The sequence below is a fragment of the Leucoraja erinacea genome, chromosome 6, assembly GCF_028641065.1.
Source record: "Leucoraja erinacea ecotype New England chromosome 6, Leri_hhj_1, whole genome shotgun sequence".
Classification (NCBI taxonomy): Eukaryota; Metazoa; Chordata; class Chondrichthyes; order Rajiformes; family Rajidae; genus Leucoraja; species Leucoraja erinaceus.
The window spans coordinates 16,331,386-16,344,311 of NC_073382.1; the positions used below are offsets into that span (position 1 = coordinate 16,331,386).

At 39.7% G+C, this 12,926-nt stretch overlaps 1 protein-coding gene across 11 annotated transcripts in view; it reads right to left on the bottom strand.

Moving 5' to 3' along the window:
- mbnl2 (muscleblind-like splicing regulator 2) overlaps positions 1-12,926 on the bottom strand; it is a 145,710-nt gene that overhangs the window by 27,484 nt on the left and 105,300 nt on the right. For 10 of the 11 annotated variants that reach the window (XR_008723589.1, XM_055636686.1, XM_055636687.1 and 7 more), the window contains exons 3-6: positions 11,359-11,523; positions 10,163-10,366; positions 7,300-7,563; positions 179-232 (exon numbers count right to left, since the gene is read on the bottom strand). Coding sequence is in view for 10 of the 11 variants with exons in the window: in XM_055636686.1 (XP_055492661.1) it covers positions 179-232; positions 7,300-7,563; positions 10,163-10,366; positions 11,359-11,523 (687 nt within the window). In the remaining variant the exon portion in view is untranslated. The remainder of the gene's footprint in view (positions 1-178; positions 233-7,299; positions 7,564-10,162; positions 10,367-11,358; positions 11,524-12,926) is intronic. The other variant, XM_055636685.1, reaches the window with a different exon arrangement.

Below are 12,926 nucleotides of genomic sequence, written 5' to 3' on the forward strand. Positions count from 1 at the left end.
ATAACCTTACATTTAGTACACTGCTGCTTTTTAATGATCAGTACACTAAGTTAGTATGAATAATATATCCTTCCAACATCTAAAAGCACTTTAAATAAAATTAAAATAAAATCTAAGTTATCATACTAGTTTACTACAGCTAGTGCATGCAAAGCAAGAAGGTGAAAGGTCAAAGTACCAGGTCAAAGGTTGCCTCGAGGGGTCGTTTCACAGATTTGGCAGCCGACTGAGTCTTAAATAGCAGGCAGCGAGCATATGATGGCAATGGACCAATGGGATTCAAGCGTATTAACATACAGGTAAACAGCAAGCAGAAGTGCATCATGGGAGCAGCAGTACATTGCAGGTAGGTGAGGAGAAAAAACAAAAAACAAAACCCTGAATGCAGTATACAACATACATAACACATAGCATGCATAAAATGAGTTGTCAAAGGTTGCAGTTACAAATACTGAATTAGTACTGTACAGCAAAATAAGCATTTACTGTACCTTTGTTAAAAGCATAAAGGGAGCAAAACACAAATATCTTTTAACTATTACTAATAACAACATGTGCAAACGGTGTGCAATAATCATGTTTATAATTAAGTTATTGCATCATCAGGCTCTAACAAAACACATAGATGGCTACATTCTGCATTGCTCGTTTAACTGCATCTTTCAGAGGCAGTTAACCATCAAAAGACCACTTTCCCTTCTCAAAAATAACCATCCCAGTAAAAAGTTCTTGGAAGCTAATCATTTAATTACTGTTTAATTTTAGAAATTGCTATATTATCCCTTTCCTTTTCAGGATATATTCCTGATTAAAGCAGAATAATGATTAACCTTGGATATTCTCATCGGAAAGATCATTAAGATTCACATTATTCCCTGATCCGTTTCAGCCAGATTCTCAATAATAGTGCAACAATCTGTCCAAAGTTAGATGTGAACAGAGCTATGTGCAATTTAGTCAAATTTTCCTAGATGGTGCAGTGGTTTCTAAAGCAGTGAAGTTTGAGAAGTGATGGACTGTTGAGGACCAGTTTGTCTAGAGACTGACTAATCAACTAAAAATGTGCACGTCAAAATGGGAAGTAGATGGGTGAAAGATGGAATGGTGTTATGTTTGAGGTATAGGCTTCTTAGTACACATGTATGCTAGAAAGGGTACAAGATCATGCCTGGGCTAGAAGTGGAAGAGAGAGAAAATCCATTAGTTGAAGATTCAAGGACAAGAGCAACAGATTTAAATTTTGGACAAAATTTAGAAGGGAAAATTGTTTTTCAGAGTAGTTATGACTTGGACTATGTTGTCTGTTATCTGCAAGGGGTGTGGAAATAGAATCAACCAATACCTTTGAAAAAATTTGGATAGGCATGTTTAAGTAGGCACCTAAGAGGGGAATATCAGTGAAGGAATAATAATGGGGATGGGATTCAGGGTCTCGACCCAAAACATCACCCATTCCTTCTCTCCAGACATGCTGTCTGTCCTGCTGAGTTACTGCAGCTTTTTGTGTCTATCTTCGGTTTAAACCAGCATCTGCAGTTCCTTCTTACACAAGTTCCACAGATAGCTGTCTCTTTTTGAATTTTCAATGAGAATTTAAGACAATATAATGCGGTTTTCTCATCAAGCAAATTCACGAACATAAATTAATTCAGGCAAGTCAGACATGAACTGAACTCAAGAAGCTGTTGCGTAGATTGGAAGAGAGTTATACAGCACGGAAACTCAACACATCTAAGCTGACCAAGGTGCCTTCCTGAGTCAATCCAAGTTGCCTGTTTGCGAATTTTTTCCTTCCCCTGTACCTGTTCAAATACCTTTTAAATGCTGTAATTGTATCCACCTCTACCACTTCTTCTGGCAGCTCACTCCATACACCAACCACCCTCTGCATGAAAAACATGCCCCTCAGGTCCACCTCAAATCTTTCCCCTTTCACCTGACACCTATGCCCTCTTATTTTAAACACCCCTACCCTGGGTTAAAGGTTGTTACCATCCACTTATCTATGCGCCTTATGATTTTACAAATAATATATTTTCTAGTACAGGTCCCACATGATGTAGAGTAATGCAGAGTTGGCTGGAGATCAACCCCACCCATATTGCACAATGAACTGAATTCTCCACCATGCTACAGACTAAATGCTGCTAAATGGGATTAATATATATGGTGCTTGATGGTCATCATGGATGTGATGGGCCAAAAGACTGTGGCTGTGCTGTATGACTCTGTGGCGCAGTTCTTCAAATGCTGAACAGGACTCTCATCTGGCCTTCACCACAAGATCAGTGCTATTCTCTCGATCAGCAGATGAGCAAAGATGCAATTTAGAAAGCTTTCTGTGTGATGCAGCATGGGCTGCAAGTTTCATGGGCAAAAGTAAAAGTCCAGGGTAGTGAAAAAACTGGGTATTAGATATTTGATGGACAAAATGAATGGGCAATGAAGACTGCATCTACTCAGTTAGAAAACGTAACTGATACATGTAGGGAGCCAGACAACATAGAAGAACATAGCACAGGAGTAAGCATTCAGCACAATTAGTCCATGCTGCTGCTTATCCTCGATTCAAGCCTCTCCCTATCCCACCTCTTCAAAAGTATCCTTCTATTCATTTCTATTTTACATACATTTCCTTAATTATGCATTTTCTTTACCTCAATAGCCGTGTAAAAGCGAGTTTCATGTATCACTACATAGCAAACATTTACCCGTGTTCATTGGATTTAGGAGTAGCTACCTTATACTTATGATCTCGTGTCTAGGATTCCTCCACAAGCTGACATTTTTCTCCAAAATAGTCCCATTGAAGCATTTCAGAATATTAGCCCTATCTCTCACGTATAGGATTATTGAGAACTAGTTTGTCAGTTTCTGTAGAGATGGGCTTGACTGTCTGGAGTTGGAAGGAGATGCATAGCTTCATCACAATTGTGTACTTTCAATACTAATACTCAAAAGCATTCCAGTGCCTTTGAAACTTCGTAGAGGAAATGGATGGCCTACTCCTGTTTCTGTGGTCGCTGGAATCACACATTTAGATTTTACCTGCAGCATTGAGTTGACAAGAACTAGATGTGGGAAAGTCAACAGGACAATTCTGCCACAGAATTCCCATCAACTCTCACTGTCCATCATAATCAAGGTCAAGTAGGGGCTCCCAAACCACTTCAGCTGGAAGTGATATCAGGTCAGCTGCATAACATATTTAAGTTCCTTGATGGTAAAAGTCTGACAAGATATATAACTGGTGGGTGGCCTATTGCAAACAAATCTCAACCTGTACCTAAACTGTAGTTTAACCTTGTGATTTATCCTTGATGATTAATCTTTGAGAACATGGACTGCAAACAAATAAAGCATTGCCTGACCAGCACTGATCTCCTTCCCTAATGGAGCTGAAATGCTTACTCACTACACCAAAAGTAGGAAAGAATCCTGAAATGAGTCCTTTCAAATAAAATATTTGATCTCAAGCTTCACGATACACTTTATCAAACAGCCCTTAACATTCATTGAATTTTTAAAATAAATATATTTAATCCCTGAAAGAACGGCCATCGGTTTCTGATACATAACTCACCTTTTACAAGCTTAAAGTCTGACCTTTTCAACATATAGCATTAATTAAATATTAATTTTATATTCTGGGAAATTAACCCATTCCCGATGTTAGATCAAATGGCTTCTAATTATCTCTCACCCTCCCTTTCTTTTTGTACCACAACATGTACCTTAGCACAACTTCCTCATCCAAGATTTTGCAACTTTCCGTTCTGCAAATGACCCCTCAGAGGTGGAACTACCAAAAGACATTCTGCAGCTCTTTCCTCTTCCTCAAATACTTAAACAAGTTTGTCCGTCACATTTGATTCCTGTACCTTCCAATTAAATGTCCACAATTCCCATGAACATTTCTAACAAGGCTAAACTGCCTGACTTAGTTTCCAAAAGAAATAAAAGAAAGAGAAGTATGATGTTTTTTTTAAATATGGTGAGAGACTGAAACCGGTTGATATTCCATGGGACCTGGATGTCCTTGTATCTTTGAAAAATAAAATGCAGGTATTACGGGCAAATAAAGATTAATGGAATATTGTTCTTCATTACACGAGGATTTGAGACATGAACAAAGACGTCTAATTGCAATGATAAAGGGCCCTGATGAAACAACTGGAATATTATGTGGAGATTATAAGATAGCAGGATGTAACTACATTAGAGGAAGTGCAGCAATTATTTACTGGATTGATTCATGGAATATGAGATAAAACAGACATAGCCTACGTTCAAAAGACTGAGAGAGGATCTCTTTGAAATGTACAAAATTCTGATAAAGATTGACATAGATGACGTTTGACCCACTGGCTGAGGCCCTAGAATCAGCGGTTTCGGATCAAAGTATAGTTTATACTTTTCAGGTTTAAGATGGAAAATTTGTTTGCAACCAGAGGGTAATTAATCTTTGGGATTTTGTACCAAAGAGGAATGAGAAAGCCCTGTTTCTGAGTATATTCAAGAAGTGATTGATATATTTATGGATATTAAGAGAATCAAAGGGTTTTACAGAGTTGGTGCACAAAAGTAACAATGAGGTGAAACACCAACCAATATTTCTTATCATCTCACTCCTAAATAACCAAACGTATTTCCAACGACTATGCACCCTTTCTAGTCAGAAGAAATACATAACACAATTAATCCTTTTCAGAATTACTGATGTCTCAATGACATCCAACATTCATTTTTCTTGACTCCAGTGAATGTGGATCAAACTCCTCTCGTTTGTAAACCGCCTCATCCTTGGAATCAATCCTGTGAATCTGCACCACGCCACCTCTAAGATGTTTCATCTTGGGCACAGAGACCAAAGTGGAACATCTCAGTTTACAGAGCACAGTTCAAACATGATATTTCCCCCAAATTAGTGATCGACATTTAGAACAAAAGGAGTTTTGGCCAGGTGAAATAAACCAGCAGAATGACAGGTTTAAGGCCTTTATGTAATGTAGGAATTTGGGATCATTTTTAGTACAGCTAATCAACAAGATCACAGTGACAGTTTCATGTACGTTCATAATTTAATTTGCGTGGAGCTTTATCAATTTAGATTGCAATGCGTGAAACTTATAAAAGGAAAATTAGTCCTCCGCAGAATTGGTGCTCATATAACCTTGGTAACAATAGAACCGGTGGATTTACAATTATAGTAACTGTTGGCCTATAAATACTTCTGCCTGAATATGAAGTCAATTCACATTTTAAAGGTAGAATAATTAACCCTAATGGCTTTTATAAGGAATTGCACAAATGTTTAGTAAATTTGAATGCTATTTTTCCCTCAAATGCCATGATTTTGTAATCAGTAAACTACATTATTTCGAATTATAATATAAGGAATATAAATTAAGCAAAAGCCTACAGATTATACATTGGGACACCGCATAACAAACCCTTAGTATCTAGGAGTATTTCACTGCTATGCAAATGTCATTTATTATAGTTTGCATTGGAAAATAGTATTAATGATTGACAACTCGCAGGGCATGGGATGAAATTAAAAAAAAAGCGGAATAAACCTTTTCTTTAAAAAAAGGAAAACCTCTGGGATTAACAATGACAAACAATATTTAGGGAATGAGGGAAGAAGCCAACTATAAGGAGTTTTTCATAGTACAAATATTGGAGATCTACCTTCATATGTAGACAAACGCACCATGCCTTCCTCATTAATAAAGATATTTTTTAAATATCCAATGTAAAAGTATATTCCAGCACTCAACATTGACTGACTTTCCTAAGTATATTTCTAATCACTATAAATGCAGCAACATAGCCCCCTCAGTGATTCAGTGGATCCGGAGCCTGTAAGAGTTCTAACCACTACAGTTCAGGTCAACATTGGAGGGCGTTAGCATTTTTACAATATGCTAAGAGATAGGTGTCATTTCCAACTGGTGAAATTGATTATTCCTGCGGCATTAGATTGGCATTAGAACAAATACTAGAGAAATCTAATATTTGTTATGCCATTCTAGGAAGCTGAAACCTGTAGCATTGCATCACAAATTCAGTTTGTTCTCATCCTGATCACATTATTGCCTAAAGTACCTTTTAACTTTAAATATCTGTATGACTAACAGAAGATTAACTCTGCTGCAATAGCTGCAGAGAAAGAAAAAATGTGGATAAATTACACCAAAACAGACAATTTATTGGCAGAAAGTGCAACTTCAAACCTGAAACAAAGCAGAAAAGAGGACCTTAGGCATGTGAAAAAAAAACATTTCTCCTTCATTGCTCTTAAATTATAGTGGGACTAGAAATTAGTCCTCCAAGAATGGTTTATCAATTCAAATATCAATTACTGCCCTATTGTTATTGGTTTGCATGACAAATCTGCATCTGACTATATCATGGTAAAATAAAATTATACATAACACTAATTTATCAAAAACAAAGGTTTTTGGGATTAGATGAATTTAAAATGTATTACTATCATAAAGCTGGTTAAAGTGTGGCATATAACGTTTTAAAAACACTGCAAATCACTGTTTCAAACTGTTAGTTTTAACAGCGCCCAACAGGTTTTACACATAATTCTCTTTCCAATCTCCTTTCTGATCAAAACATAAATTACCTTCTACTTTTCATCCGTGCATTGAGTTTTAAATATATCTCACTAAGTCGATTATTCTGATAAGGGGTGAATCTAAAACAATGTAAAGCTCTGCTGTCTCTACATTAAATTATTACAAGTTCCGTTCCCTAATCACTCTCAGCAATTTACCCTAACTCTTATTTAATGCAATGCTCCATTTTTTAATTCTTCTTGTTTCCAATTCCATCATGCTCTAACTTTAGCCTCTTGCTCATTCCAAACTTGCTCTACCTGGGGCTACCGTGCCTTTGGCTCCCAATCCATATGCTCTGTAATTTGCTCCCTAACCTTCTATCCCCACTTCTCTCCTCCTTTAAGACTCTGTAAAACCTCTTTCACGCTAATATCACTCTGGTTTAGCATCAATCTTTGATATTGCTCCTGTAAAACAGCTTAGAATGTTATTCTTTTGCTGCACTAATCGCAATATTTAAATAGGAGTAATGCTTATTAACCGCAATATTTCTTATTTTCTATTGCAATTGACACAGATAAAAATGCTTCTAAAACAAATGCATTAGATGCATCACCAACAGTGGGTGACTTCCATCTTTAAAAAATGCTATGTTGATTTATGTTTGAGTAGTGCAATAGATTTGCTGTTCAGGTATAGCATTTTACCTCAATAAATGACCTACCATTGCAGTTGCTGCTGCAGCAGCTGCCTGAGCTACTGCCACAGCCTGGTTGGCCTGATGCTGAGCTGCCTTTATTTTGGCTTGTAAGTGCGCAGGGGGATGGAAGTATTTGCACTTCTCTCTTGAGCATCGACCTTTGATATAATCCATGCAGACAGTTACGGTGTTGTCATTGGTTTCCACCATTGTGCTGTCTGCAGGGTGAGCAAAACGGCAGTCAGTCTCACCCCGAGTGCAGTTCCCTCGTTGAAACTCCCTGCACACCTGCCAGAAAGAATAAAGTTGCACTGTGCTTAGATTAATGGGGTTGGTTAACATTTAAGCATCTTAGAGCTAAGAAACGATACTTTACTGTACAACCAAGGGTGAACATGAAAAAAAATCATTCATACATACAAAAATTATACAGTGCTGAAATATTTATTTGTATGTATTTACACTATATTGACAATAAAGTGTATTATTATTATTAAATATATCACTGGAACTAAAGTTGCCATGTTTCAGAGAACTCTGCTTTTATGTGAACATTACCCTCTTCAAGTATATACTGTTCAGTGTAACAACTGCAGGAAATCCATGCAAACCTTTTATTAAGGCAAATTAAGTTCATTAATTTAGCAATCATTATTACTTTTGAAGACAACATTTCAGAGCAACTGTACTATATGTATTTAGTTTGGCAGGATCAATGTATAATTAATTCAGTTTAGATTCTAATGATCTGGTTGCGATCTGATTAAAATCTAAATTTGTTTTGTGTTGCTAAATCTGAAGATATTAAAAAAAATAGATTGAGAAACATCTATAGAAGGTACAGTAAAAATATGGAAATTAGTAAAATGGTTATTTGCCTATACAGCTTGCTGATAAGTAGCACATTTTACTCGTTCTTCTAATCTTGAAATGGGAAGATAAATAATATTAGATTAAATGCTTTTTAATCATCCAGCAGTTCAGTAACTACATATTTTTAATCATCCATCAGTTCAGTAACTACATATGTCACATATTGAGTCACATGGAGGTTTTAGATTTGAGTTTGCAGAGTGGCCCAAGATTGCCAATTTCACCTGGAATCAGCTTTGCGTAGAGACATACAGTTATACCATTCCTGGAAACAAATTCTAATAATAATCAGTCAGAGATTGCTCTCTTGATCTCTATGGCATAACTGTTATTGGAAAGCACACACTTGGGTTTGGAGAGTGCAAAATCTGCAAATGACACTTGCAATTTTGCTACAATCAAACTACAGGATGAGGATGTGCTTCATACAACCCACACATGCATAATCATTCCAATTTTTGACATTTCCTCCTTCAATTTCCTAAACATGTTTTAAAATAACTGGTTTAAGAAGGAACTGCAGGAAAATCGAAGGTAGACAAAAATGTTGGAGAAACTCAGCGGGTGCAGCAGCATCTATGGAGCGAAGGAAAGACTCCAGTCTGAAGAAGGGTTTTGGCCCGAATCGTTGCCTATTTCCTTCGCTCCATAGATGCTGCTGCACCCGCTGAGTTTCTCCAGCACTTTTGTCTACCTTATGTTTTTAAATAATTCTGAGACAGCACCTTACCTACTTCCTTGACACTCAGGTCAATGATTCTAAATGTAAATACAACAACCTCACTCCATGCTCAGTTCTGTTGAAGGGTCGTAGATCTGAAACTGTAACTGTTTTTCCTTTTACAGATGCTACTGACCTGCACATTCCACCATTTTCCATTATTCTCCCAGTCCTTCCACCTCTGCTGCATTTGCTCTGACGATGAGAAATTCCGCACAGGTGCATCTGAGATGCTATTCTTCTTCCCAAACCAACAATAGTGGACAAATTCCTTGACTGTGTTTCCGCTATTTCCACACCCGTGCTCGCCACCCCCTCACTCTGAACGGAACAAGAGCAGAAATCCTCTGGTCCTTTTCCTCCACCCTACCAGCCTCCACAATCAATCCTTTGCAATTTCCGCCAGGTCCAACATGGTTCCATCACCAGACACAAATTTCCCTCCCTTCTGTGCATTCTCAATGGATCACACATTTTATCACTCCTTGGTCCTTTCACCTCTTTTTTTTTCAATTAACTAGCTTCTAGCTGAAGTCGCAGTTCATAGATTTGAATGTAGCTCCTCTCCTTTTTTTCAACTCCCATTACAATCATACAAGCCTGCAAAGGGACTCCCCCCTCTTTCTTTGCATTCTGCACCAACATCGAAACATAGAAATTAGGTGCAGGAGTAGACCATTCGGCCCTTCGAGCCTGCACCGCCATTCAATATGATCATGGCTGATCATCCAACTCAGTATCCTGTACCTGCCTTCTCTCCATACCCTCTGATCCCTTTAGCCACAAGGGCCACATCTAAATCCCTCTTAAATATGGCCAATGAACTGGCCTCAACTACCTTCTGTGGCAGAGAGTTCCAGAGATTCACCACTCTCTGTGTGAAAAATGTTTTTCTCGTCTCGGTCCTAAACGATTTCCCCCTCTATCCTTAAGCTGTGACCCCTTGTCCTGGACTTCCCCAACATCGGGAACAATCTTCCTGCATCTAGCCTATTCAACCCCTTAAGAATTTTGTAAATTTCTATAAGATCCCCCCTCAATCTCCTAAATTATAGCGAGTATAAGCCGAGTCTATCCAGTCTTTCTTCATATGAAAGTCCTGACATCCCAGGAATCAGTCTGGTGAACGTTCTCTGCACTCCCTCTATGGCAATAATGTCCTTCCACAGATTTGGAAGATCATAGTCTACTTCCAACAATTTCTGTAATGTTATAAAGGATAAAAGAAAGATCAACCAGAATTAGGTTACATTTATATTTCAATGCTGAATTCAATTAACATCATGACATTACCTCTAATCGGTCTGTTCTCATGTGCTTCTGCACATTTCCTGTTCCTGCAACTGAAATAGGTGGGCTTCCAGGGACAAGGACAGGGGGATTAGAAAGAATTTCTGTTGGAACTAATCCGACATTGTGAGGCATGGGTGCCAGGAAAGGGCTAAAACTAAAAGCATGATTATTTAATCCTGCGCCATGATTCATTGGAAATGTGGCCTGTGGAGAAAAATGAGCATGTTTACAAAATCATATTAAAAAGAGACCAAGTTGCACACAGAATAAAATACAGCTTTGTAAAATATTTCTCTTGAATAAACCCAAGAGTTAGAATTATTTCTAGATAAAGTATGTTATTAATAGTATCAAGACAATAAACTCTAGAAGTTAACATAAGGCTCGCTATGAAAAATGAAACATACGTTCAACATAAAAATAATTGAATCTGACAGTTGGAACATTTTAACTTAGTAACTTAGTAATAAATACATCATGATATCCCAAACAGAGATGAGCCATGAGATTTCCAAGACCAAGTAACTAAATGCTTATGATTCCAATGCGGTACTATTGGGAAAAGGTAAAATGGAGGGCATTTCAACTACTCTGGACAAACACGTCAGCTTCCTTCATCAAACAATTTAGTTTCCCCCCCCCAAAGTATTAAACAGGACTAATAAAAATAACAAGAAGTTAGAGAACAGCTCGCCAACTATTGAAGGCCCTCAACTTGACAAAGCAAGGATGAGTAATGTTTTGCTTAGATTCTGATATTGTGCAAGTGTAAAATATTTGGATATTTATACATTTCTTGAAGTAAATATATAAAAAAAGAGATTACCATTCATACATTTTCTACCACATGAATAACATATAATGGGAAGCTGGTAGAAAATATAATAGTAATCTCAAGAAAAACCGTCAGAATATGAAAAGAATTGGACTAGCGGGTCTTCCCAATGTCCTGTCTGCAGGTAGAGTAACTGCTTCTAGACCTGCATTAGTGTTATAATAATCACAAGGTGTATGAATACAACTTAAGGACAATTCCCTTTATACTTTTACTCTACTAATTCTGTGTATTCACAACTGGGATCTAAACATGATGGGGAAAATGGTAATTGGATTAAGGTTGCACCACAAGTAGGTTCCTCCCCCCATAGCATCCTTTTAATTCTTGAAGCTGTTGCTTTAAATACATGTATACTTACAACTGGTTGAATCTGTGCACCTGGCATCATAAATTGCATCTGCTGTGCTAGCATAGCTGCAGTTGTTTTCTGTTGTATGAGATTGTTACGTCCATTAATTTCTAACTGCGTTTTTAAATGCATTGGTGGATGAAGGTACTTGCAGTTCTCTCTTGTGCATCGACCCTGTTAGATGAAATAAAGGTTCAGAAACCTTTTTAAAAAGACACTCAGCGTATTTATAAATTCCAATATTATATTCGACCAACAAGTATCTGAACTTTATTCAAATCGAGTGCAAGTATTTATCGGATGATAATACAATAAAAACAACTGAACAATTGTTGAATAAGCTAGATTTCAATCATTTTACAATTTAATCCTGTGTACTTTTCGATGATACTAGACCAAGGGGGACCCGTTGGGTCCCATCTCCTCAACGCGCGGTTGCTGGGGGGAAGGGGTGGGGGGCTGCGGCGTCACACACACACGAACCACCCCCCACACACACAGGGGAGGAGGGGGGGGGGAGGGAGGAGGGGGGGGAGGGGGGGGGGGGGAGAGGGGGAAGGGGAGAGGGGGGGAGGGAGGAGGAGGGGGAAGGGGGGAGAGTGTGGGGAGAGGGGGGAGTGGAGAGGAGGGGGAAGGGGGGAGAGGGATGGAAGGGGAGGTGGAGAGTGGAGGGGGGGAGAAGGGGGAGTGGGGAGATTCCCTTGAGAGGGAGGGGGACAGAGAGGGAGGGGGGCAGAGAGGGTGGGGGGGGGGGGCAGAGAGGGGGGGGGGGGCAGAGGGGACGGAGGCGGGCAGAGAGGAAGGGGGACAGAGAGGAAGGGCCCTCTCCCCCTCTCTCCATCTTCTCCTTCTCCTCTCTCTCTCCATCCTCCCCTCTCCCCCCACCCCCATTCTTTCCACCCCCCCCCCCCCCCCCTCACTCCCCCTCCCCCCTCTCTCTCTTTCTCTCTCTGCCTTGGGGAGGGGGTGGGGGAGAGAGGGAGTGGGAGGAGGGGGAGGGGGGAGAGGCAGCAGCTACCAAAGTCGTAGAGCACAAGTCTTCCCATCAGGTGCCGGGCCCGAGCTAGGCTGCAGGCGTTGTTGACCGGAGCAAGGCCCGCAACGCTCTGAGGGCTGTGAAAAACAGCGGAGGGCCGGCAGAGCACTCAACAGCGTGACAGACGATCGGGCGGGGGTGACGGAGAGGAGGTTGTCCCCTGTGACGGGCGCGACGGCGACTTTGCAACTGGGCTTGTCCGCGGCCACGCTGCAATAACGACCGCCGCCGCTATGTTGTTGAACTTCAGGAAGTCCAGCGGAGTGTGCCGCACGACTTGATCACGTGTTCACGGGCTTCAATCCAGAGCGCGTGGGGAGGGGGGGGGGGGAGGGCAGCTAGGCCAGGTAACTCACAGCTCCTGGCTTCGCATTGAAAAGTTTGCGCAGCTGGTCGCGAGGAGCAAAGGCATTGTGACGTCATCAGCTCGCTTCAGATTCAGTTAGGTTTTAAAACAATTTTGGTAAAAAATTTGGGAAATAATTAACCTCATTTTCAGATGATAAGATTTTTGAATTCATGAGGTAAATCTCGACCGGAA